The following is a 25,492-nucleotide window of genomic DNA, read 5'->3' as shown; positions in this document are numbered from 1 at the left end:
ATCAACGGTTCAAGATTTACATAAATATTCAAAATTTTAAAATTTATATTTCTTTTTATCAAAAAAATATAATTCAAGTATGATTTTCTAACAAATAGATCATGCCAAACACATCTGCATAGTCAGATTTGCAAAAAACAACCTCAAAACTGCTCACTTGCTGTAAGCCAGTGGTAGGCAGCTACCACTTTTCCGCAGGGCAGATAAACATAAATTTGCTACAAGTTGGGCGTTTAAATGTAAATTACCCTTTTATGTTGCAAATCGCTAGACACGCATTGGGTTCACAACGTTGATATTGTCACTTCCAAAAAGCAAAAAATGAACCTTGCTAGCCATTGTCAAGAAACAAAAAGATACTGCAGCCAGCCTTGCCAGCCACTCGCACATTGTACCTGATAAAAGCCCAAAACTATGCTCAAACTCTATTCTACAAGGCATATCCTGCAAAACTCTCTCTCTCTCTACAAGGTTCAGAAGCTCCGGGTTTATGCATCCAGTTCGACGCCAGACATTGGCACCCCATCACTTAATTTATCACTGTTTCCACCACCATCAGCAATTTTATCATCCAAAGCCTTATTTGGAGCATGTCTCCCGATATTGTAATCAACCATAAAGTCATAATCCCCATCCTTGTCGTCCATAGCAGATGACTTCTGAGTCTTCTTCCTTTTCTTCTTCTCCGCTTTAGCTATCCGTGGATCCAGTATGCCCTCTGTAGAATAAAGTTTGTCATTCTGTCCACTGCTGTGCTGGGGCTTCGCTTCATTGGCCAAGTCAACAGTGTCGCAGGCCACGAGCTCCTCCAGTTTTTCTTCATCTTCGGACTGAACAGTTGGAATGGCAACGGTTATAGATCAAGAAAGAAATTGATTACCTTCAGGAACAAGTAGAAGACGATGCAATAATAACACAACCACCACATTAATAATTGAGAAAGTTCACCATTCTCAAAAGAAAAAGGAAAAAAAAAAGAAACAGACTGCGTTTTTTGGATTTAAAAAGGTTAATTTATTCCAACATTAAGATATCCGAGTTTGTGCAAAGGCCCTAACAGGTTGTTTTCTTTATAATCTATCACGGACATATTTACTTGCAGATATCTTTTGAAAAATGCAGATATATTAAAAAAGGAAAAGAAAAAACATTATTAATCAAAATAAAGATGGAGAGGAAACAATTTAAATTATTTGCAAGGAACCTACATCGTGTTGCATATGGCCCTCTGATTCACTATATAGATATTTGCCATCTATTGTACTAAAATATGGTGAACAGTGATACCTGCTTTATTTCCAAAATAAAGAGGCCTTTTCTATATGAACGGAAAAAGGCAATCATAAACTGCGTTTTAGATATGCAGTGAGATGACAAAGAACATTTCATCAAAATTGAATGGATGGTTAGAGTGGCAAACTCGGTGACTCGCCCAAGTTGTCTCGGATCAGGACATAACCGAGTTCAAAAAGTAGTACAACTCGGTTAGGCCAAACTCGGACGAGTCAGTAAAACTCGGCTGAGCTTATCATCGACTGGGCCGAGTCTTAGCTACCATGTTGAAACTTCATTAACTAAAAGCATGTTTTGGTAAAAGCATTAAACATGTTTTGATAAAAATTCAGAAATGAACTAAAAGCATTAAAAACCTTCAATTTTCCAAAGCTAGATTTTAAAATATTTCTACTTTCCAAAGTTGCATTTGGTGTGGGTAATCGGTGGATGAGAATTTATTAGCATTCAAGGGAGAGAGACAGAGAGATGATGAATTAAATGATAGTATTTAATACTTAAATAATGATAAGAAATAGGTATTTTACCAAAATGGCACTATTTTAATGCATCTAATTAACTCTCATGCAATAGTCTATATTTTCCGAAAATTTTATGTTTAGACTATAAAAATATCATGATTACAATGTGATATTTACATTTTATCAAGTACATTATAATATTTTGCAAATAACACACTTTTTCAATTTCAAATAGTGAAAATGTAATTTTTTAATATTTTGAAAATATATTTAATATATATATATATATATATATATATAATTTGTGAAGTTATGTTTATTACTATATATAATAAATCACACCTAATATGTTATTTTTTATTTTTGTATCATAAATTACATACTTATTATTTATTTAGAATAAATTAAATAAAAAATCTTGACTTGCCCGAGTCACCGAGTTGTATGTGACCCAATACCGAGTCCCGAGAATGCCAACCATGGTTAGACCACCTGACATGAAGTGCAGAGAATGGTTTTGGTGGGTTGAGATTCTAGATGATGTATATGCATCAAATGTGATTGTGGAATCATCAAGATGAGATGTGCACAGTGAGATTGTGCATACGATTGAAGGAACAGATCTGTGAGGGATTGTGGCCAGGGACATTGTTCAGAGGCTGCTAAGTAGGAACAAATTCAAATGAGAATGGGTCCCTACAGAGTGTAATTACATTCCTAGAAAGTTAGTGGAACTAGGCGCCCTTGGCTAGGTGCTGGAAGGATAAACCACGAGATTGGTTTACTTTGATTCATTAATTCTCTGCAATGTCATCTTTTGTAAACTGAAAGCAGACTACCCCAACTTGCCTAATAAAAAAACATAAAAACAGAGGTATGCCACATGGACACAGCTAAAAGGGCATGGAACTATGGCTGGGAAACAAGCTGAACAGTCCGTGGGTTGGCTCATGTTTGGCTCATAAAGAGCTTGATCAAACTCGTAAAATAGGGTCAGCAAGCTGAATATGAAGTAAGAACAAGAGGTACTCGGCTCGGCTCAACATGTAGAACCTCGTGTGGCTTGTTTAACTTTGGCTCATTATAAAAATATCGCCAATATATCAAGATATTTATAAAAATATCGCCAATATATCGGGAGAAATTGCCTGAAACTTTAAAACAGCAATTTCTCATGAGATTTTCAAACCGTGACAAATATCGCAATATTTATATTTTTAAAAGATATTTATCGTGAAAACCCCCGAGATTTTTTTTAATGTGTTTTATTTATATTTTCTTATAAAAAATACATTTTAATTTATTTTTTATTCCCAAGATTTTGCTGAAAAACAAACGTGAGATTATGAAAAATTTCAAAATCTCCCACATTTTTTGCCTGCTGAGATTTTGCCGTTTTTAACTTTTGTCACTATGTCTTGAACTATTTACTGTTAAGATAGTATCTATAAAGTGTTAAATGGGAGTAATTGGATGTCCCCCTGATAGAGGAAATGAAAAGCAGAAATCCATCAAGCAGCAACAAACATAAAAAAGCTTACCTCTACCATTTGATCATCCAAATTCACAGGAGAGCTTGGAGGGACTTCAACATGAGCAGCATCAGCAATAGATACAAGGCTTCCAATAAAAGATGACTCCTCTCCATAAACCTCATCAACATTGAACACTTTCCCCAATTCTGACACTATGGCAGACTCCAGTTTCTCGCCTTGGTCTCTGACAGGAGGGAATGTATAATATGGAATTTTACCTGAAGCAACATTCCAAATAAGAGCCTTACTATATAGTGAAATGCTACAGGAATCAGCCTAAAGCACGCACCTTCATTCCAATCACGAAGAACTATCCTGGCCACAGCTTCCACGTCCAAAGCACCACCCTTTTTCAATTTTCCTCGAAGAGAAGCCACTTTCTGCAAGAACTCATCAGCTGAGCTAAAGTTTGGTAACTTATATATTGCCATCAACTTCTCAGCAGGGCAAAGCTTCAGAATCTCCCTAACTGTGAGATTCAAACAGAACAGCATCTTAGAGTCAGAAGGGTTTGAAGAAAATGGGCAGCTTGGTCACATGCATCCATAAACTGGAATATCAACACATAAAATATGAATTTACACAGGTTACACAGCTGTATGTGCATGTTAAGACTTTTTCCTTCCCCTCAAAAGTATCTCACATGACAAATTTATCATTTCCTTATTCACAACTCTTGAATCTATACTATCAGAATTAGCATTCAGTAACTGAAGTACAATAATAGACAGGTATACAAGAACAACACATTTGTGCATATCAGGACAAGCATAGATAAAAGCATATACGCTCATATGAGCATATGCGAGAGAGCTGAGCTAATGATTTCCACTTCACACGTACTATTCCTTTAACATCCTTTGTTAACTCAAGAATCGCTTGATTTGGAACCAACTAGATTTGCGCCCGTTGGGTGAACCACAATGTAAATGAATAGAAATGTTTGTTTGTTTTATTTTATAATCATGCAAGACTATGATCTTTCTAGATGCTTAACGTTGAGCCATGAATAAAAGGAATAATGTACACAAAAATTACATTCTCCTACCACAAAAAAAGGTCATATTCTTCTTGAAAAATCAGTAAAATCTGTGAACCAAATCAAATTACCTGGAGACACTGGATCATCTAACTTTTCAATCCTTTTGCAATTGCGAAGTGCTATAGATACACCATTCTCGCAAGGCTTAAGCATTACAACTCCAGGGCAATCCAATAGCTTCACATTCTTATCTAACTGAACTTCTTGCATTGTCCTTGTCAATCCAGGGGTTGCACCAACATTGACAACATGTGATCTCTTCAAGCTATTTATTAAACTACTCTTTCCAACATTTGGAAGCCCAACAACACCCACAGTGATTGACTTTTTCAGCTGCCAAATACAAGCCACAATGAACTTTAGTCTCAAACATGCAACGGACAGTAATTGACTTATATCAATAATCTAATCCTATACTGTACCTAACAGCGACTAGCATTAGTGTGCTGGAAACTTGCACAAAAACAAAACTAAGCTGCATAAATGTGCTCAGGAATATATTTCTTTTACAAATGTTTACAGCATCATGTGACAAAAAAATAGCTGCAACTAATGAGGCTTCTAGTCTTCTATGATGGATTCTCAATGTAAGCAGCCATGCCCACAACAAGAAATATTTCAAACACATAAGTATAAAAACAAGAACAAGAATGCCGACTTTAAATCCAACAGTTTCCACCATTTCAAAATCACCCTAATCCGATTTAATCTTAGAATGAAAAAACATCCCACTCTAGCTAGGTGCACACAACATATATTTGAATTTTGAAGTGTAAAACAGAAAGAGCAAGAACTATAATCCAAACCTTTTGTTCTTCATGATATAACCTCAAAGTTGATAATAAAAGGCAAATGACCTAGTTTAAACAACCAAGGAAAGATCGAGGGCATAGTAAAAAAATAGGAGCTTAGGTGTCTGCCAGCTAAGTATCATTGTGCATACCAGAGAACTTGTTGGAAAGAACATGCAGACAACATAAATGTAAGTAACTAAAATTGCCTGCTTGGTACATAAATATGCTAGTCATCTACCATTTTAACTAGAGTGGGATATGCATCCTTTAATAAAGACTAACATAAATATCAACAAACTCAGAGAAGTTCTAAACAAGTAATGATCCATGTGGGTTGGAGAACTTAATAACCAAATCAATGTGGTTGGATGTAAGACGGGATTTTTACCGAGTCAGCAGGAGCTAAGAGGAACATGCAGTATGGGGTGGCGCTGTGGGTACCGCACACAGAAGTGCCATGTGACGGTGGGGAACTTAGTACCCAGAAGCCATGAAGTATAGTTTAAAAGGAACTACACACCTTAATAATAATAAGGCACTTTTATGAGACATAACTTGCACAAACAAGAGGAAACCTTGAAATAGTTTTCTAATGGAACAGATGATACCTCATGGCTTCTGGAGTAGTTCTTCAGCAATTTTATAAGAGTTTCAGCTCCAAGGCAATCACTTGTTTGCAGTAAGTTGCGCGGCTTTGCAGTTTTTGAAGCAGATCTCCACCCTAAATTTGATCGTTGTTCTTGTGTACTACACTTGAAGGCAACGGCAGGTAACTCTTCACGTAAATACTTGAGCCATTTCTCTGCCGCTTCTCGAGGAACGAGATCTAACAAAGATGATTAACAATAAATAAATAATCTAGAGGCAAATACAGAGAACGAAGGTGTTTATCATATAATATATCTCATCATTAGGCTAATATATCACATACAAACAATGAAGGTGTTTATCAAATAATATATCTTTTCATTAAGCTAAAATATGTCTTTTCACTAGTTCCAATTGCCAAATTTTTATACACTAAAGTAACAAACAAAAAAACAGATAATCAATTAATGACTTACCTATGGAGACAAAGACCCAGAACTTAATCAAAACTTTGACAGGCAATGTCAAGACAGTAGTTCACATAAATCCATGTTAAAGGACAAAAGACGTAGAGAAAATTATAGACAAGAAAAGTGAATATACTAAATTATCCACAGCCTGTGTTACATAGATGTGGTGTGGGTATGTAAGGTATGACAAAAAGAATTTCTAAAAGTATGGGTATGGGGGCATGCGCACAAGGACACATATCAAATACCATACAAGAAGGGATATAAACAAACCTTTATGCACCTTAAAGACAGATGAAAATGACCCAATATGATAGATAATGGGTCAGCCATGGGTCAAGCCAGATTTAAAACTGGTCTGAAGTCTGAACTGTACCCAAGAAGTACCGATAAAGGTACTGGTGTGGACATCGGTGCAGCAACCTTCCAGAAGTACCCATGTTACATAGTCGATAAGAGATCTAGCATTGTAAGGGAAAAAATAGGTAAAGAATGCACAGTTCAACATCATGTGAAATGTGCCAACATACATAATCAACAAATCAACTGAAAAGAGTTGGATTAGTTGGTTCAGATTATATTTGACTGGCCAATGCAGTCAAAGATCCCAAAGCAGGTGTTTGGATTCAATTAGAGATAACTTGAGGCTACTGACTATGTCTTTCTTTATCCAAACAAAATTAACTTCTTTGCAAACTGAATTGACAATTACTTGACTATGTATCTCATACAATTAAGACACAAGAAGTGTCAATTGTGAGGATACTGATGAATCAAAAAGGAGTTGGCAAAAAAACAGGAAAAAAAAAGATATAATATATAGCAAAAAGATTCACTCTGCCCTCTGGCCCCTCTCAAAAGAATAGCAGCTAAAATAAGAGATACACTGATGGTGGGGCTCATGTAGCACAAGTTATTCAAAAGAATATCACAATGTGAAAATAATTGAAGTGTTGACCTATTGCCTAGAAAGTAGAAACTCCCCAAAATTTAAACTTAACCACCCAAAAATGCATTCCTCTATTAAAATCTCTTCTCTAAATACAGAAATTAACAGAATCTGAACCTACATAATCATAGAACTTTCAGACTATGCATCAAGTTATTAATCAGTTATGTCCTTACCAATCTTATTAAGAAGCAAAACAAGATGTTTATCAGGACCATACTTTTGCACCATCTTTTCCATCTCAATACATCGTGTCCCAAGAGGATCACGAGCATCAAGAACCTCCAGAATGACATCTGAAAGCTCAATGACTTTCACCAGCTCCTTATAGAAAGCCCTTTCAGAGTTGTCTGAAACATAAAAAGAACTTGTTTATGCATAAGGAGAAAAACACAAGGAATTATAATTATATTTGTTGTACCAAGAAGAAACTAGAAAACAAGCAACCCACCATGGACTTTGTTGATTCCTATGTCATCCTTCATAAAATTGCCCTCTTTAGCAGATGCTGCACCTGCTTGCTTATCACCTCCTTCTAGCAATCCTAACTTCCTCTTTTGAGCCTAGAAATGACAACAAATTCGTTCTCATGTGAAAAAGACAACCATATTGTAGCTCAATCATTCCAAATCCAGACTATGTAATTGCCAATTCAACAATCACACAAAAAATCGTTTCCATATAAAAGTAATGTCCTCAAAATATGCCCAGGTAAAACAAATAAAATTAGTCAGAAACTTTCCTTATATACTAATTTACTAAATGTAAGCATGAAAATAGCCCATTATTTTGACATACAACATGTTGTTAATTGATTGCTATCCTAATTCATTAGTTGATAACAACAGTAGTAAATGTATTAACCTTCCTATAAGTTTAAAAGTTATGACAAATCATCTCTTAAATTCATTATGGTTGCATTGCCCACTAGACATTATCAGAATTACATTTTATCCTTTTCACTATATTAGTGTATATCCATCCCTCATGCAACTGCTAAACCAATTCCATTTCATATATGAAGATATCTTTTCACTGTTCCAGTTTGATGGGCGCAATCAGAATGGTTTAGAAATCCTCCAAGGGAAATAAGCTCCCGTATATCTCCATCATTCAGAATTAAGGCGATCTATTTTTTATGTTCATAAGTTGTAACTAATAAAACGAAGAACATTTCAAATGAAAAACAAATAAGAGAATCCTTAAATGGAACCAAAGATAATTTGAACAAGGAAAGCCAAAGACGGGTATACCCTTTCTTTCCTAAGGGCCTTCTTCTGCTCCAACTCCTCGATTGCACGAACACGTCGAGCTTCCAGTGCCCGGAGTTCTTGCTCCTTGAATGGCCAATCATTGGGAATCCCGGGATCTTTTTCAACCTTTGGCCGACGCTTCAATCCGAGCTTCTTTGCTTCTTTGGCCTTCTTCTTATGGTGCTCCTTGACCCTCTTTAGGATCTTGTACTTCCTTCTCAAAGGCACTCTCTTACTCTTGCTCTCTACACACAAAACTCAGTAAAACAGAATCAATGATGAGGAAGTAAACAATCGAGAAATAAAAAATCTTATAAATTCACAAAAAAGGGACCAAAATAGCTTACTCTTGCTCTTCTTCACCATTTCCGCTACTCCCACAACCAAAAACCCTACATCAAAAATGCACACAATAGTTAGGGTTAGCATTTTGGATCAATAATGAGATCATGAATAAGTTTTTACAGAAAACCTAAGAAAGAAAAAAATTTCATGTGCCATTATGAACAGAAAACATAGCACAGTAGTCAATGCCATTGGATTAAATGCTAATTTAGTGAAGTTGTTCATCCATCGCATACTCTGTCTCACTTATAAAATGCATATTAAAAAACATCATCTTGTGCTGGAACTTGGAAGTCAGTCAGATCACCTCCATCACGAGAAAGGATCGAAATATATTAGTCAAATTCAAACGCAAGGGTAACAATATTTTTTTTAGACAATTCATGAGTCCTGCAGGAAGGGCAATGAAAATTTGTGATTCTGTAGTGCTTTTGGGATTCAACTCTTACAAAACAAAATTCATAACTGTTTGTTCTCTTTATTCATGCAGACTGATTGGTATCTGCAGTCGATGTTAGAGAACGAAGGTAAAACTACCCTTGGCTGAATTGACTCTAAGCTATTCTCATTATTTAACACCTAATCAAATAAATTACCAGGAATTTCAAGCTTCAATAGATAGCCATAAAATTAAGGAGAAACGTATTCATCAAATAAAGGATATTGCAGAATCAATAGATAAATGGGTAGATTTTGTCCCACGAAAATGTTATTTGTACTCTTCCAGAGATCAAAATCTCACGCCTCCCAGCGTCCACTGGTGAACCAATCTACCATGATCAAATTTGAACTGGAGGCAATTCTGAATATATGCTTCCGGGTATATCTTGCACGAGAAAAACAACCGGGCCTGGAAGGACAGCTAGAAGAGAATAGCTTCCAAATTGGGCCTACTGAAAGACATACATGGCCATAATCATCTAAACCTGAACTAGGGTTATTTTTCAAGGATCCAACCCTCCTCCTCCCCCTTTTCGGTCCTCATAGACAGAGATACGGAGAGGGTGACAAGGATACTCGATTCAACCATCCCCAAAATCAAAGGCCCCAAAAATCGGGAAAGACGGAGAGATCGAGAAAGAGGGAACTGGAAACATTCAGAGAGAGAGAGAGACCTGAACACCGCCGGCCGGCCGCTCTGCAATCGTCTGCTAGAGGAGAGGCCGAGAGAGGCGCGAGCGTAGATCGGATGTCAAGTAAGTAGGTTTTCGGGGGGGGGTCAGGTTCCTTTTAAATAGACCGGTTCATTCAACCGATTGAGTCGGTTTTCCAGATGATTCGTTTTTTTCTTCTTTTTAGAATATTTTTAATGTTTATTTGCTAATTTGATTGGTTATGCATTAAATGAGTAATTTAAATTTTAATTGGAAGTCGTTCTTAATTTGTCTTGGTTTAATTCGACACTACTCATAATTTATAATTTAATTGGACCAAGTTCGTATTTTTTTCTGCACTTTTTCATAATTTGTCTTGATTTTTTTGAATTTTACATTTTTTATCATTTTTAAACAATCAGTAATTTAAAAGGGTTGACTGAAAATCATTCAATCCAAAATTGAATCTGCTAAACATATTAATCATTTTGTAAATAATTTGGTTTGTAAATGGAATACAATCTATTGTTTTTGTATTTACTTGTCCCTGTCACTAAATAACAATTGGAGCTGGTTTAATTTTTTGAATAAAATACATTAGTATTAAGTACACATATAACAACAACAACTACTACTACTCCTCCTTCATCCCAAAACAATTGGGGTCGGTGAACCAACAAAAAAAATCATTCTGGGTTTTTCACATGAATCCTTCTCCTCCGATCATTTCTATCCAATGTCATGACTTCAGTGATGTTCAAAGCATTCATATCCTTTCCTATCATCTTCATCCAAGTCTTCCTAAGCCTACCCCGACCTCTTTTAACTAATATACTTTTTCATTTCTCCATCCTTCTAATTGGAGTATCATTAGGCCTTCGCTGAATATGTCTAAACCACCGTAAACGATTCTCTCATCTTATTTTTATTGGGTGCAACGCTTACCTTCTTATGTATCTCCTCGTTTCGAATTTTATCTTTTATTGTATTTTCACACATTCATTTAAGCATAAGCATCTTAGCTATACTCATTTTTTGAATATGATGTCTCTTGGCAGCCCAACATTCTGTACCATATAGTAAAGCGGGCCTAATAGTCGTCCTATACAACTTTTTCTTCAACCGCAATGGCATTTTATGATTGCATAACACTCCAGTTGCACTTTTCCAATTCATCCACTCAACCTTTATCCTATGATTTACATATCCATCAATTTTTTCATACTTTTGAATGATATATCTCAAATATTTGAAACAATCATCCACCGATATTTCTTGCTCACTAAGCTTCATTACACTCCCATCACTACTTCGTTGCTTACTAAACCGACATTCCATATATTTTGACTTACTCTTTCTCAACTTAAAACCTCTTGCTTCCAATTGAGTACACATATAAATGTATAAAAAAATGTTTATTACTTTTTTCTACGTTCAATCAATAATGCATTTCTAGCTACGGTTTAAATGGTTTGATGTTTCATTTATATATACTCAAATATTAATCATTCTCTTATCAAGCTAAATTGTATGAAATTAAAAGGCAATCATTAAATTATATTTTCACTTAATGTGAACATTTATTAGTCTACATTCATATCCTTATTGTTTAATTTTTTTCTGCATTATCATAAATTTTCTTGATTATTTGAATTTTATGTCTTCTATCATCTTTTTAAATATAAACAAACAAAAATGCTAATTCAAAATTGTTTGATTCATTTCTAAATAGGCTGATCCTCAAATTCATTTTGAAAAACAACTTCGTTCAAAAAATCCATTCTGACAAGTTGTCATTTAGTATTTACTTATTTACGCGGCTAAACAACTAGGGATGGCAGTGGACCATGCGAAAACGGCCCCCCACCCCACCTTGCCTCATTTGTACTGGGGATGTAGGACATGAAACGGGGATTAAGGTTTAAATCAAAATCTGTGTGGGTATGGAGACGGGGATGGACTTATGTTGTTCCTCTCCCTGCCCCATCTCTATCCCGATCCCCGCCCTGTCCTGTCCCGTCCCCAATCCTTCTTTAGGGATGGCAATAGACTGAGGGAGATGGAGCCCTGCTCTGCCTCGCCCCATTTGGACTGGAGATGGAGGACATGAAATGGGAATGGAGTTGAGGATGGAACTCCCGATTTTGAGATGGGGAGGGGGTGGAGACCTTGTCCCCTGCCTCCGCCCCAGTCTACTGCCATCCCCATAACATCTATTAAAAATGAATTATATTTTTAATATATATATATATATATATATATATATATATATATATATATATATATATATATATATATATATATATATATATATATATATATATATGAGTTAGGATTGTAACCTGGTTGGGTTAAGTTCGGGTCTTACCATACCTGATTTTAATTGGGTCTCAAAGTAAGACCCAAAGCCGACACAATCTAATTCAGGTTCCGACATAGCTGGAATTTGTGGACCCATATGGGTTAACAGGTTTAGGTATATACCAGGCTGGGTCTCTAATGTACCCATTTTTTTATTCAGGTTAGGTTCAAGTCTTGGTATGGCTAAACAAAAAGACCCATATGAGTTAACCGGTTTTGGTATGATTGGTTTGGGCCTTAATAGGTTCAAGTTTCAGCTCGGGTTTTGATATATTTGATATTCTAGACCTAATTGCGCATCAATAAAAAACAATGGAAATTAATATAATCAACTATTTATTAAAGAGATTAGAAGCTAACATATGAGAAGTTATTAAATAGTTGAAATAATATAAAAATTAAATATAAAAGAAATAGCCATACCAAGTATCTACATAAAAATCAAATAAGGTTTTGATTACTAAAAGAGAAATGCATAAGATTTACCAATCATCGAGTTATTTATTGGTACTACCAAATATAAAACGGGTTTGGGTACATAATCGATTGGGGGTACGAAGCATGTTCGGGTTCGGGTCGGTTCAAGAATAAAATAGGTTTTGTTTTACAATACTGTGAACCATTTGGGTTGGGTATAAAAAGCGGGTGAGGTCCAACCGGTTCGGATATTCACTTATAATACCTGCCCCTTTTCATTACGGATCTATATTTTAGATCTGACCTGAACCCATGGGCCTACTAAAATCAAGTCGGGTCTGGACTGGGTATACCCGACCCAGTTATTAATATTGACAATTGAGTACTCCGGATCCGGTTGGGTATCCAGATGGGCCCGGACCCAGCAACTTCCTTATAGACTAAGGGGTCTATGGCTCTATGCACTTTTGTCTCAACCGTGCTAAAATTTCGTTTCTAGAGTAAAAGCTCACATAATAACCTGCTGCCAGCTTTACAAAACAGGGGTATGATGGACATTTCATGAATCAGAAATACCATCGAGCGCGGCAATGGACGAAGGAGCTTGTTTTTAAAATTTAACCGCAAGCTAACACACCATTCCGCGTCACACAGAGACGGTCTCCTTTAATATCGTTGAAGACGAGAGGAACACAAGGAAAGGAAGGGGTGATGTTGGGCGGCAGGGGCGTTTCTGCGCTCTTCAAAACCTCACTTTCCCCTCACCATTCGTCTCCTCCCACCATTCCCCATCTCATCAGGTACTGCAAAAGTTTTATTTATTTATTTATTATTGGTTGGGATTAGTGATAGAACTCTTGAATCACTGATACAATTGATTTAGGTTAAAGTTGTTCTAGGTCATCGCTACTAATATTGTTGATGATATTTTCAGTCTCAAGTCAACCAGTTACCATTTTGCTGACTTCTATATGAAAGATATAAATCGAATAGATGTATCTCCTGGAAGCTAACTCATATACATGAAAACGGGAGAGCACCAACTCGATCATTGGGAACATCATTAGGGTACGTTTCATGTTTGGATCTGTTGACTTGGAATTCTATTGAAGTCAGTCCCTGGACTTGGGTTTATGGCCTGTGGGCAGATGTGTTAGGCGGCGCTTATGACAGGGCCAAGGATTTTAAACTCAACCAATTGATGAAAACATGGAGTTGGGGAATTTTGGGAAATGCTTGATGTTTGGCCGACATAAATGCTAGAGTTTTGAGCAGTCATGTCATTTATTTGACTGTTTTCCGAAGGCTGCCCTACTAGCTATCTCTGATAAAATCCGTAATATGCGTTCTTTGTGAAACTTTATTTCAGTTACTTGCATAAACATGTCTCATTGGGATGGATCATTCATTTTTTGGACACCCTTTTCACTATAGCAAAGAAGGCCATGACTGGGTGCACAGAATGATGAGGTTCATCTAGTAGCAGTTTGTCTTGGACTATCTTTCATCTTAATGTTGTGAATTGTGCTCAACTTCCATTTTATTTTTGGAAAACTTTCTAGTTATGATTTGTAAACGTTAATTTGATGGTTGTGATAAGAAAAAGTTTACCATTTCCTGTACATATTTGATAGGTTTTCTACGTCGGCTGAGGGTGGAAAAGTTAGCAGGCTTGGCGTTTTTGGTCGTAGAGCTGTTTCAGTTTTGCTAATTAGTCTTACTGGTGGCTTCGCTTTGAGTGCCCTTGATGACTTGGCAATTTATCATGGTTGTAGCAGGTATCTCACTCATGTCTTTAATTTGATAAATTTGGCTGATCTTAAGCTATTAGACATTGGATGAATACCCCTTTTCTGACTATCGTGAGAAAATGTATGTAAACTACAGAATTTTCAGTAAAGTGCTCTCTCTCTCTCTCTCTCTCTCTCTCTCTCTCTTGATGGGTTTGGGTTGGTGTTGTGGGGGAGAGGGAATCTGAGAAACAATTGCTATACAAAGTCAAAATCCAGTATAAAGTATAAAATGCTGTACTCGTTTACAATTTCTAGGTCATTTGGTTGCAAATATCTTAGTACCTTTTGCCATATAAATTTTTAGTATTTTGTTTGGAACATCTTTTTTTTTGTTTTTGAAAGGTAAGCTCGGGTTAGGCAGACCCCTACCAGTTACACAACATACCATTGGGTTTTGAACTTGCAACGTCCCAAGACTCCCAACACATGGTGGCGTGCACTAATTGGTTTGGAACATCTTTATTAGGGTAGAAAACAATACAAATAGCTGTTGCATGGATGCACATACAGGCACACGGTACTCCACTGATGCAGCATAGGTGATTTCTGAAGAAATGTGTGAGGTAGGGCTTATTGTTGTTGTTCTGTGTGTGTTTGCACGTGTGGGTGTGTGTGATGTGCATGTGTGGTTTGCTCATGATTTCTCTCCAGATCATGTATTAGTATGATCACAAAACCATCTCAAAATTGGTAGTCGTGCTACCTATAGGCTTTGGGCATGGTAACTTACAAAAATCATATGTGGGGATACAGCCATATATGCATATGTAGAGAGAAGACCTATTCTTGTTTGGTGTCAAGCTAGTAACTTAATGCATGAGAGGGTAAAAGTTAAGAGAGCACTAATATTCTATGACATAATTCTTTGTCTAATGAACCATGGGAAAATACAAAGAGTACGTGATTTTGGAATCAAATCATCAAGATGTTTGCAATTTTATGTAAGATTGACAAAATAATCACAAAAAAAGAATGTGTTACATACAATATAACAAAAAAGAAAAAGAAAAAGAAAAAGAAAAAGAAAAAGAAAGGCTAATGCTGAAATTATATAGAAGTCTCCATAGATGTCCTAATTTGTGGACACCTGTACAGAGTGTCGAAAGTGTTGGCCACTCCATAAAAACTGGAATCTTACTGATTGTCCAAGGAGTGTCAGTTCACTGTAACCAAGTGTCTTAACACAAACATGGTAGCTGTGTAGAAGTGTCCAAATAACATGGATCAGAGTCATGACATAAATCATGGATGCAAATTCTCATCCTTTCCAACAAAAGTATCTTGCTTGCGACTCTTTTGCCAATGAAACATGCAAACATACATACATAAAATTCCTATCTTAAGACAAATAAAACTATTTTTTCTGGCTTGCTCATATGTTTCCAACTGAACTACTTTTTTATTGTATTCTCTGAACACATTAAAATCCTAGCCCTATCATCGCTCTATGATCAGAAGTTGATTGAAATTGAAACCTAGCCAGGTCTGTTAAGAGTTACTGCACTGTGACTTGGATTTTGTTTGCCATGTGCTGTCCTATCAACTGGAATTAGTGCACCTAACTAGTTATACTCTTAAATATTGCTAGTAACCTCACAATAAATAACCATTTAAGGTGTTTCAGATTTGATGGTTTGGCCTGGGGAAACTCCAATACTAATACATCTCTTGTCTGTTCTTCATAAAGGAAACATCTGCTTATGGCTTTTTTTATTACACAAACCATACCCAGTGTAAAGTATGTCCCCTAAAAATAATCTTGAAGCATGGAATCTTCATCAAGTATACTACTGCTTGGTTCCTGCAAAGTTTAAACAGTATAAGGAATATACCAATGATGTCTTCATATGCAATGCATGATACGAGTATTGTGTTTGCAGTAAGGCTATAAAGAATGCCAGTCAGAACAAGAAAATTATAGAATCCATTGGGGAGCCAATTGTCAGAGGTCCATGGTACAATGCATCACTTGCAGTTGCTCATAAACGGCATTCTGTATCCTGCACCTTCCCTGTCTCAGGACCAAAAGGAAGCGGCATATTTCAGTTGAAGGCTGTTCGACATGGAGGTTTATTTCTTGAATTCTTGCTGGTCTTGACATTATCTGTGATAAATTTAAATTTGACATCAAGTATGTTTGAATTCTTGTGGCATATTTGGTATTAGTAATGCTACTAGCATAGTAAAATCCTTTCAACTCAAAAAAACTGGTGAAACTTTTCTTAAATTTCCTCTAAACAATCACGTAGATCAACTTTAGTTTCAGTTTGACTTTAAAGCTAACAGAAGATCAGTGTGCATTCTCGTGCTATAAACATCTTTTTCATAGAAGAAGCCAAACTGGACTAGGATAAGCTAAATTCCATTCAACCAACCAAACATGAGTACCAGACATAGGCTTGACATGATGAGCTTTACTTAAACCTTTTCTAACTTTGGGCAGTCGCACTACATGTATCTTTTTTTCTAACCTTATACACGTTTGTCATGGGATGTGTTAATAGACCCGTTAAATATTAGAATAGCTTACCAACTGGGAGTCTGCATTTTCTTTCTAGTGACTTTGTGCATGGGCACCTTCGTTCATTGAAAGATTACAGAACTCCATCCAGTCAGCATTATTTTTATGTTGTTGTTTTGGCAGGTTAGCTTGCTAGTTGGATTGAAACCCATAGCCGCTTAGTTAAGATAGCTATAACTCCAGTTATCACATTCAGCCCTACCCATGATTAGTTTAATTCTCTTCATATTGAAGATTCAACTGAATATTGTAATGGAGTGGGTACTCTGGTATTGAAAATTTATGCATTTAGTCTTAATTTTGCTGCTCTTTTATAATCAGTTTTCTGTTCTTGTGCCAGAGAGCAGATGGTTTACATTTTTACACCACCAAGACTGGGACATTCTAATAATGGAAGCACTTCTCCATATTCCTGGAAATGATGAACAACAGCAGACATTTCGTATTAGTCTGACAGATCCTTCACCAGACATGCATGTAGAATGCAAGCCGTGTATGGCTCAAGCATCAAAGGACACTGATATTTGACTTAAATCAGGCTGCAATCATATGAAGTAGCTTAATTTTAAACAATGTCATAAAATGCCGTCCGTGGGCCTTTTTCAGCTAGTCAAATTTGAAGTTTTCATTATTAGATCCACTGATTTGCTGGAGAATAAATGATCCATGGAATAATTTTGCTGCTCTGAAGCATTCTTTTTCAGATGCTTGGACATGGAATAAGAGAATGAAAATATGATGCAGGGAATCATTTTGCTGCTGTAATGTTTTTCTCACATACTTGAAATAAGCATTTCAAAATTTCAAGTGAACTTGATACCTGCTTAATGCATGTGGAAAGAGAATCTATCTTGAACTTCTCAATAAGAATATTTGTTAGTGTCATCCTGTGGATTGCATCTTTTATGAGGATTCTTCATTCCACACGTTTCAGAGCGCTGTCGATGCATTATGGTTCACACACGATGCAGCTAAGATGAAATAAACCATTTAAACTCTTGGTTTGAAGCTCTAAATTGAGGTTTGAACCGTGTGGAAATTAGACTCACACACACCTGTCGCAAAGTGCCGCCAGTGAACAGAGGCCAGAGCCAGCCTCCTCCTCCCCCCCTCTCTCTCTAGACTTGTGTTGTTTTACTGTACTTGACATGACAAAAACTGTTCATTTTTTATATTTTCTGAACTATTTCTCTTTTAAAATTTTATTCTGAAACTTTCTGTTATTTACAATTTTTAAAATTTTGTAAATTCTAAAAAGGGTTTGAAGGAGGTCAAGAGTTTGATACTCCGGTGCGTCCCCTTTGCTGCAAGGCTTAAGCCAAATGGAAAATTATGCACGGTGGAGAGGAGAGTACTCTGGAGTTTTACAGTGCAGATATTGACTCAGGTCCATGGTCAATGTGACACTTGGCCTCTATGGGAAGCCCGAACCATAAGAGTGGCTTCTCCATGTCACATTAAGAAAAAAAAAAGGTAACGTAAGCCCATGCATAAAACTTGGAAGTAGTCGCTGGAGTCAGTACCATGTTTGTGAGGCACTGTTCCAACTGGAATTCCAACACAATTCTCCGGTGATCAGAAATATTTGGGTTCCCTGAGAATGGACTAGCCTGACTTGGGTCCGACTGGAACTGGACCTGGATCCATGCAGATTGATCCAATTGCATCCCATGTGGGCGTATCCCTGCAAAAACAACAATGACAGGGAGTGTACCTGAATTCGCCATTGTTCGTGTAGGAAGCTCGGCATTCTCCTCAGCCGGTCGACGCCCACAATGAGCTCAGGCCTTAGGTCGACGGTGAGCAAGACCCTTTCCGCTAAGTCTGAATGTGGAATAGAATTCAGGCAGGATAATGACTATGAACACTCATCATCTTCGTAGCCCCTAACCCCTTATTTGTAATGGGAGATTAGGCAGTTACGTGAATGTGGTCTCTCCACATTCACGTAACTCCCACCCACTATCTCCATTACTTAGCCACTTATGTGACCCACTAGTAGGTGTCAAACTGGGTCAGACTGTGGGTTAGACCCGTAACCCAAAATGTCCAACATCTCCCACTTGACCCATTGACACCAAAAGTGTATTAAATCGAGGTGTATACCGTTATCTCGATTTAATTCTTTATGTGGGTTCACATGCCACCCTTTATCACAAGGATAAATCGTATGAGTCAAGGATATGAACACCCCTTTATGAAATGTCATATTTCCTTGTACTACTCTACAATTCACCTTCAGTGCTTAGGCATGTAAAGAAATTACCTTTATGAATAGGTTGATCTCTCACATATTCTATTGGTCCTTTAATATTGTTATTCAGTTGTTCTCTCTAACCCATATGAGAGATTCTTTATGCAAAATCAACAATAACACAAAACCTTAGAAAATCAAAACATAAACACAAATGTGATCACATAATGTATTGTCATACATAAGAAGGAATAAAAAAGACCCATCCCCTTTACATGTTGGGAATACAATCCCGGTGCTAACCCTTTAGTAAGGGGATCCACAGTCATTTCCTTCGTCCCAATTGTATCAATACATACCAGATGATTCTCAGTTCTTTCTTTAACAACAAAATATTTTAACTCCATGTGTCGACACGATGTTGAGCTCTTGTTGTTATTTGAAAAGGACACGACTGCTTCATTATCATAAAAAAACTTTAGTGGTCTCTCAATAGAGTCCACTATACCAAGACCCATAATGAAGTTCTTTATCCAAATGGCCTGTGACGAAGTGTCGTATAGAGCAATAAATTCCACCTCCATGGTATGAGCATCAGTGGTAGACTGCTTTTCGCTTCTCCATGAGACAACACCACCCGCTAGAAGGAAAATGTATCCAGTAGTTGATTTTCTACTGTCAATACACCCTCCTATGTCCACATCAGAGTATCCAACGACCTCTAGGTGGTCAACTTTCCTGTAAATCAACATATAGTCTTTCGTTCCTTGTAAATAGTGCATGACCTTCTTCGCTACCTTACAGTGCGCAATGCCTGGATTTGACTAATATCTACCAAGCATTCCCACAGTAAATGCTATATCAGGTCGAGTGCAGGTATGCACGTACTGTAAACTTCCAACTGTCGAGGCATATGGGACAACATCCATCTGAGCCTTCACAATATCATCCTGAGGACAGTCCTTTAAGCTCAATTTATCCCCTTTCACTATAGCTGCCGAACTAGGAGAATAATTCTCCATCCCATATCTTTTAAGAACCTTAAGGATATAGGATTTCTGAGATAGGCCAAGGACACCCTTAATTCTGTTACGACGGATATCGATTCCAAGGACATAAGTGACCTCACCCATGTCTTTCATATCGAAATGAGAGGAAAGAAAGTCTTTTGTTTCATGTAAAAGACTCAAATCATTAGTTGCAAGAAGAATATCGTCAACATATAAAACCAAAATTATGAACTTATTCCCACTAGTCTTAATGTAAATACACTGATCAACAATGTTTTCACTGAATCCAAAGTTCATTATTACCTGATTGAACTTCTTATACCACTTGCGGGAGGCCTGTTTAAGTCAATAAATTGACTTATTCAATTTGCAAACTAAGTTATTTGAGTCATCTATACAGAAACCAGGAGGTTGTTGCATGTATACATCCTCATCCAGATCCCCATTCAGGAATGCAGTTTTCACATCCATCTGATGTAGCTCTAAATCAAAATGAGCTACGAGGGCCATGATTATCCTCAATGATTCCTTAGTTGAAACAAGAGAAAAAGTCTCATTATAATCAATGCCCTCTATCCGTGTGAAACCTTTTGCAACAAGCCTAGCCTTGTACCTCTCCACATGACCTTTAAAGTCTGTTTTGGTTTTATAAACCCATTTTCAACCATCAGGTCTAACTCCATCAGGCCGAGGTACAAAATCCCACACTTGGTTCTTTGCCATAGAGTCAAGCTCTTCTTTCATGGCATTGATCCAATGTGTTGATCTTTCACTTTCAATGGCTTCTGCAAATGTGAAGGGATCTTCATCAATGTCTATGAAATCATTTGACTCTTGTAAATACACCACATAGTCAGGATGGATAAAAGATTTTCTAATTCTGATGGACCTCCATACAGGTGCTACAGGTGGTTCAAAATGAGCCTCTATATCCTGTTGTTGTTGTATATCCTCATCAACAACCGAATCTAGTTGGGATTGATTTTCATTAACTGGACTTTCTCTTACATTACTCGAAGGAACAATGATAGAGAAAATTGGGTCTTTATCCTTAGCAGGTGTGAAACCTGAATCCTACATTTTCTTAAAATAAATATTTTGAGATGCATCTATCCCAACAGAACCATTTTCAAGAAATCTTGCTTTATCTGTTTCCACTATCTGTGGTGTATGAGATGGACAATAAAACCTAAAGCCTTTCGATCTTTCTGGATAACCAATGAAGAAACCACTAGTTGTCCTAGGATCAAAAGCTTTTATATGTGGGTTATACAATTTAGCTTCTGCTGGACATCCCCATATGTGCATATATGATAAAGAAGGTTTTCTACCTGTCCATAACTCGTAAGAAGTCTTTTGAACAACCTTCGTAGGAACCTTATTCAGAATATGCACTGCAAAGAGTTGGCAATGTGCACCATGACACCAAAATCAATCCACCAACTATGCAATGGAACATGAATTAAATTGCACTCATGAGTAACAAATGACTTATTATCTTTATTTTCGAGTCACTTCTTATACTTCAAACAGTCCACCTTCTTATGCCCCTTCTTTTTGCAGAAGAAACACTTTATAGAAGGGCCACCAAACTGGGATTTAGCTTTCGTCTAAGAGTTTGAACTTTCCCCAGTGGCCTTCTTCTGATTCTTCCTTTTGAAGGAGCTTTTCTTTGGTCTCGACCTTTGTTTATCCTTATGAGAGGCCATATGTGCACTTGACACCCTCTCACCCTTCAATCTCTCATCTTCCTTAACACACTTAGCCAATAGGTCATTAAAAGACCACTCATTATTATGTGTGTTGTAGGAGATTTTAAATGGTCCATACTCAGTAGGTAACGAGGTTAAGATCAGATGGACTAAAAATGAGTCAGAGATGGCAAACTTCATGTCATTCAGTTGAGTCGCAATATTCCTCATTTCCAAAATGTGCTGTTGGATGTGACTGTCACCAACATATTTCATAGATACTAATTTGGACATGAGCGTACTGGCCCTTGCCTTATTAGAAGTGACGAACTGAGCCTCAATAGCCCCCAGAAATTCCTTAACAGTCCTACAATGATGAATGACGCCTCAAATATTCTTAGCCACCCGAGATTGCAAAAGCAATAGGCTAAGTCTGTTCGAGCGCTCCCACTTCTCAGAGGCAGCCTTCTAATCGGCTGTGCTCTGCTCTGTAAGAGCGGGAGGTTCGTCAATTCTAAGGGTCAGATCTAAATCCATATAGCCCAAAGTGAATAATACGATTTCTTTTCAATAAGAAAAATTCGATTCGTCTAAAATGGGGATATTACTAGAACCGTCGATATGGAAGGAACCTGATAAAACAAGGAACGAAAACGGAAAGACATTACTATTATTGCTCAGACGAGACTCGTGTTGAAAAGGTAAAAGTGAGACCCTTTATTTTCACCTTTTCTGAGACAAGCATATTTGAGCCATTATCGTTTCACTTTGGTGAAAACGACAATACTCATAATTGCTCCGTCTCTTCAATTCTCAAGGAATTGACTTCAGTTGGTGAAACTAGTAGATCATGAATCCAGAGGCAATTCAACACTGTACCTTTGGGTACGAACATGCTTCATGGGCTGGAATACACATCTACTATCACATCATGTGTAAATTTGGAACACAACGACCTACCTTTGGGTAGAATCGATGTTTCATAAATTCACACACAATCATAATTACGAATCTTAATATGGTCCAAAGAATCCTTAACTAACACGACTCAGATCACTTTGGTGATTACACGAATCAGTCAATCAAGATCTTTTACCGAAAATCCTATTCGTATTATTGAGCACACCCATGCACACATTTTAATGCATGTATATTCATGACATAATATCAGTTCATACTTCAAAAAATATGCATAAACTAATTATCATGAATTTAGTTACAATTCATGCTTAAATGTATCATGCACAACTTAACCAATGCAAAATACATGAATTAACATGCACAAGTCATGCATTATTCAAAATAAATACTTTATAAAGCATGAAAAAATAACAAAAACATGCTCATATGGGTAAAACCCAGAGTCCTCAAGTAGAAACCGGTCTGAAACCGCCCCGAACCGGTCATCTAAGGGTCCGAACCGGTTCTGAACCTTATAAACTAATACTTAATATGAACAAAAGTTCATAAAACCCTATAACCGTATGCCAAAATCCTTGTATTTCTTTATATTTATGAAAATAGGGTCTCAGCATCTCGGAACCGGTGAAAAACTGGAAAGAACCGGTCAAAAATGGCTCCGAACCGGTTCCAGAAGGGGTCAGATCAGGTGCCTGATCCGATTCAGTCTCAATAGTGTTTGGATCCTGCTTTACAAGGATCCGATCCAGTTTAAATGGGATCCGGGTCTGACCCGACCCATACTTAATACGGGTCAGACCCGGCTCGAACCATACCCGGGTCAGACCCGGTCTAAAACAGACCCGGTCCATAACAGAACCGAGTTAGACCCGGTCCTAAATGGACCCGGGTTAGACCCGGTCCAAACCGGATCCCGGGTATGACCCGGTCCAAAACGGACCCCGAGTTCGACACGACTCTTAATGGGTCCGTATCAAACCCGATCCAAAAGCAGATCCGGGTTAGACCCGATCCAAACCGAACCCAGGTCAGACCCGGTCCAAACCGGACCCCGGGTACGACCCAGTCCAAACCAGACCCGGGTACGACCCAATCCAAACCGGACTCGGGTTTGACCCGATCCGAAACGGACCCCGGGTACAACCCGGCCATAACAGAACCGGGTTAGATCCGGTCCTAAATGGACCCCGGGTACGACCCGACTCTTAATAGGTCCAGATCGGACCTGATCCAAAAGCAGACCCGGGTTCGACCTGGTCCTAAATGGACCCGGGTCGAACCCGATCCGAGATAAAGACCCGATCCTTTCTGGATCAGACCCAGACCCGGTACCTTTATGGGTCCAGGTCAGATCCAAAAAGTGAAAAAGCAGACCTGATCCACCCAAAAGGGTTTGGATCGGGTCTGTCATCAGGTCTCCTCGTCGGACCTGATCCGGTCCCTTTATAAAAAAAATAAACAGAAACCCGATGGTTTCTGTTTCATTTTTAGGGAAACCAAAAAGGGGGTTTCTGCCCTTTTCGGTTCCATGGCGACCCACGTCGCCATCACGGCGACTGAGCCCGGTGGCCGGCGACCTGCGTCACCCCACAGTGACGCCGATCTGGCGACAGCCCCCCGTTAGAAGACGTCGCCCCACGGCGACGCTTCGCAGCTTCGCCGTCCAATGGCAAAAGACCGACAGCGCCTGCCAGTCCGACGACAGCCCCGACGACATCAGCAAGGATGCCGCCGACCAATGGTTGCCCTTGCCGGCAAAACGCCCCACAGTGAACCCCGGCGAACCCACCCCTCCGGCGACAGGTAAGGGTTAAACCTTTTTTTTTTATGAGGTTTGCCTGAACCGGGAAATAGATGTCGCCCTTTTCGGCGACAGTAGCCGGTGAAGACTGTCGCCCCACAGCGACAATCTGCAGCTTACCGGTGGTTGTCGCCCCATGGCGACTCCACCAACGCCAAATTGCCGAAACGACCTACACAGCCACACGCAGCGGAAATGCGTGGCATTGTGGGCCCATAACCCAATGTGGGCGTATCCCTGCAAAAACAACAATGACAGGGAGCGTACCTGAATTCGCCATTGTTCGTGTAGGAAGTTCAGCGTTCTCCTCAGCCGGTCGACGCCCACAATGAGCCCAGGTCTTAGGTTGACGGTGAGCAGGACCCTTTCCGCTAAGTCTGAATGCGGAATAGAATTCGGGCAGAATAATGGCTATGAACACTCATCATCTTCGTAGCCCCTAACCCCTTATTTGTAATGGGAGATTAGGCAGTTACGTGAATGTAGTCTCTCCACATTCACGTAACTCCCACCCACTATCTCCATTACTTGGCCACTTACGTGACCCACTAGTGGGTGTCAAACCGGGTCAGACTGTGGGTTGGACCCGTAATCCAAAATGTCCAACATACCACCCATTTACAATAGAGAGAGAGACGGTGGTCACTGGGTGTGTAGCTCTGCCCTTGGGTGGAGAGAGAGAGAGAGAGAGAGAGAGAGAGAGAGAGAGAGAGAGAGAGAGAGTGTTGCAAGCCTGGATCATCGAGGATGGGTGCTAAGACCAGAAGTTACATAAGGCATGTGTAGCTTTTACTTTGTGGTATGCCAAGATGGCTATTGGCTGGCCCCAATGAGGGGTTGGCCTAGTGGGGTGGGGCCTGCTAGACGGGTGGTCAATGTTCAATTTACATGGGTGTCTCTCCTCTGCGCAATCTGACGCTCAGCATTTTAGAATGGAGTTGCATTGCAGCTCCTGGTAG

General features: G+C 38.4%; 2 protein-coding genes across 2 annotated transcripts; one reads left to right on the top strand and one right to left on the bottom strand.

The window, feature by feature from the left end:
- Positions 1–237: 237 nt before the first annotated feature.
- Positions 238–9,915, bottom strand: LOC149821853 (guanine nucleotide-binding protein-like NSN1). The gene is made up of 10 exons (XM_089980661.1): positions 9,846–9,915; positions 8,733–8,777; positions 8,386–8,630; positions 7,584–7,695; positions 7,309–7,482; positions 5,734–5,951; positions 4,400–4,664; positions 3,579–3,758; positions 3,296–3,507; positions 238–830 (listed from the first exon to the last, which is right to left on the bottom strand). Exons 2-10 carry the CDS (start codon positions 8,749–8,751, stop codon positions 489–491), a joined length of 1,767 nt encoding a protein of 588 aa, XP_089836787.1. The 5' UTR covers positions 8,752–8,777; positions 9,846–9,915; the 3' UTR covers positions 238–488.
- Positions 9,916–13,302: 3,387 nt separating this feature from the next.
- LOC149821852 (cytochrome oxidase complex assembly protein) lies at positions 13,303–17,744 on the top strand. Its single transcript, XM_089980666.1, has 4 exons — positions 13,303–13,402; positions 14,237–14,380; positions 16,276–16,463; positions 17,257–17,744. The coding sequence occupies exons 1-4, from the start codon at positions 13,314–13,316 to the stop codon at positions 17,442–17,444; spliced, it is 609 nt and encodes a 202-aa protein (XP_089836792.1). The 5' UTR covers positions 13,303–13,313; the 3' UTR covers positions 17,445–17,744.
- Positions 17,745–25,492: the final 7,748 nt, after the last annotated feature.

The sequence above is a fragment of the Nuphar pumila genome, chromosome 11, assembly GCF_984573655.1.
Source record: "Nuphar pumila chromosome 11, dmNupPumi1.hap1.1, whole genome shotgun sequence".
NCBI lineage: Eukaryota > Viridiplantae > Streptophyta > Magnoliopsida > Nymphaeales > Nymphaeaceae > Nuphar > Nuphar pumila.
The sequence above is the reverse complement of the archived record's forward strand: the minus strand, read 5'-3'. Positions and strand labels throughout refer to the sequence as shown.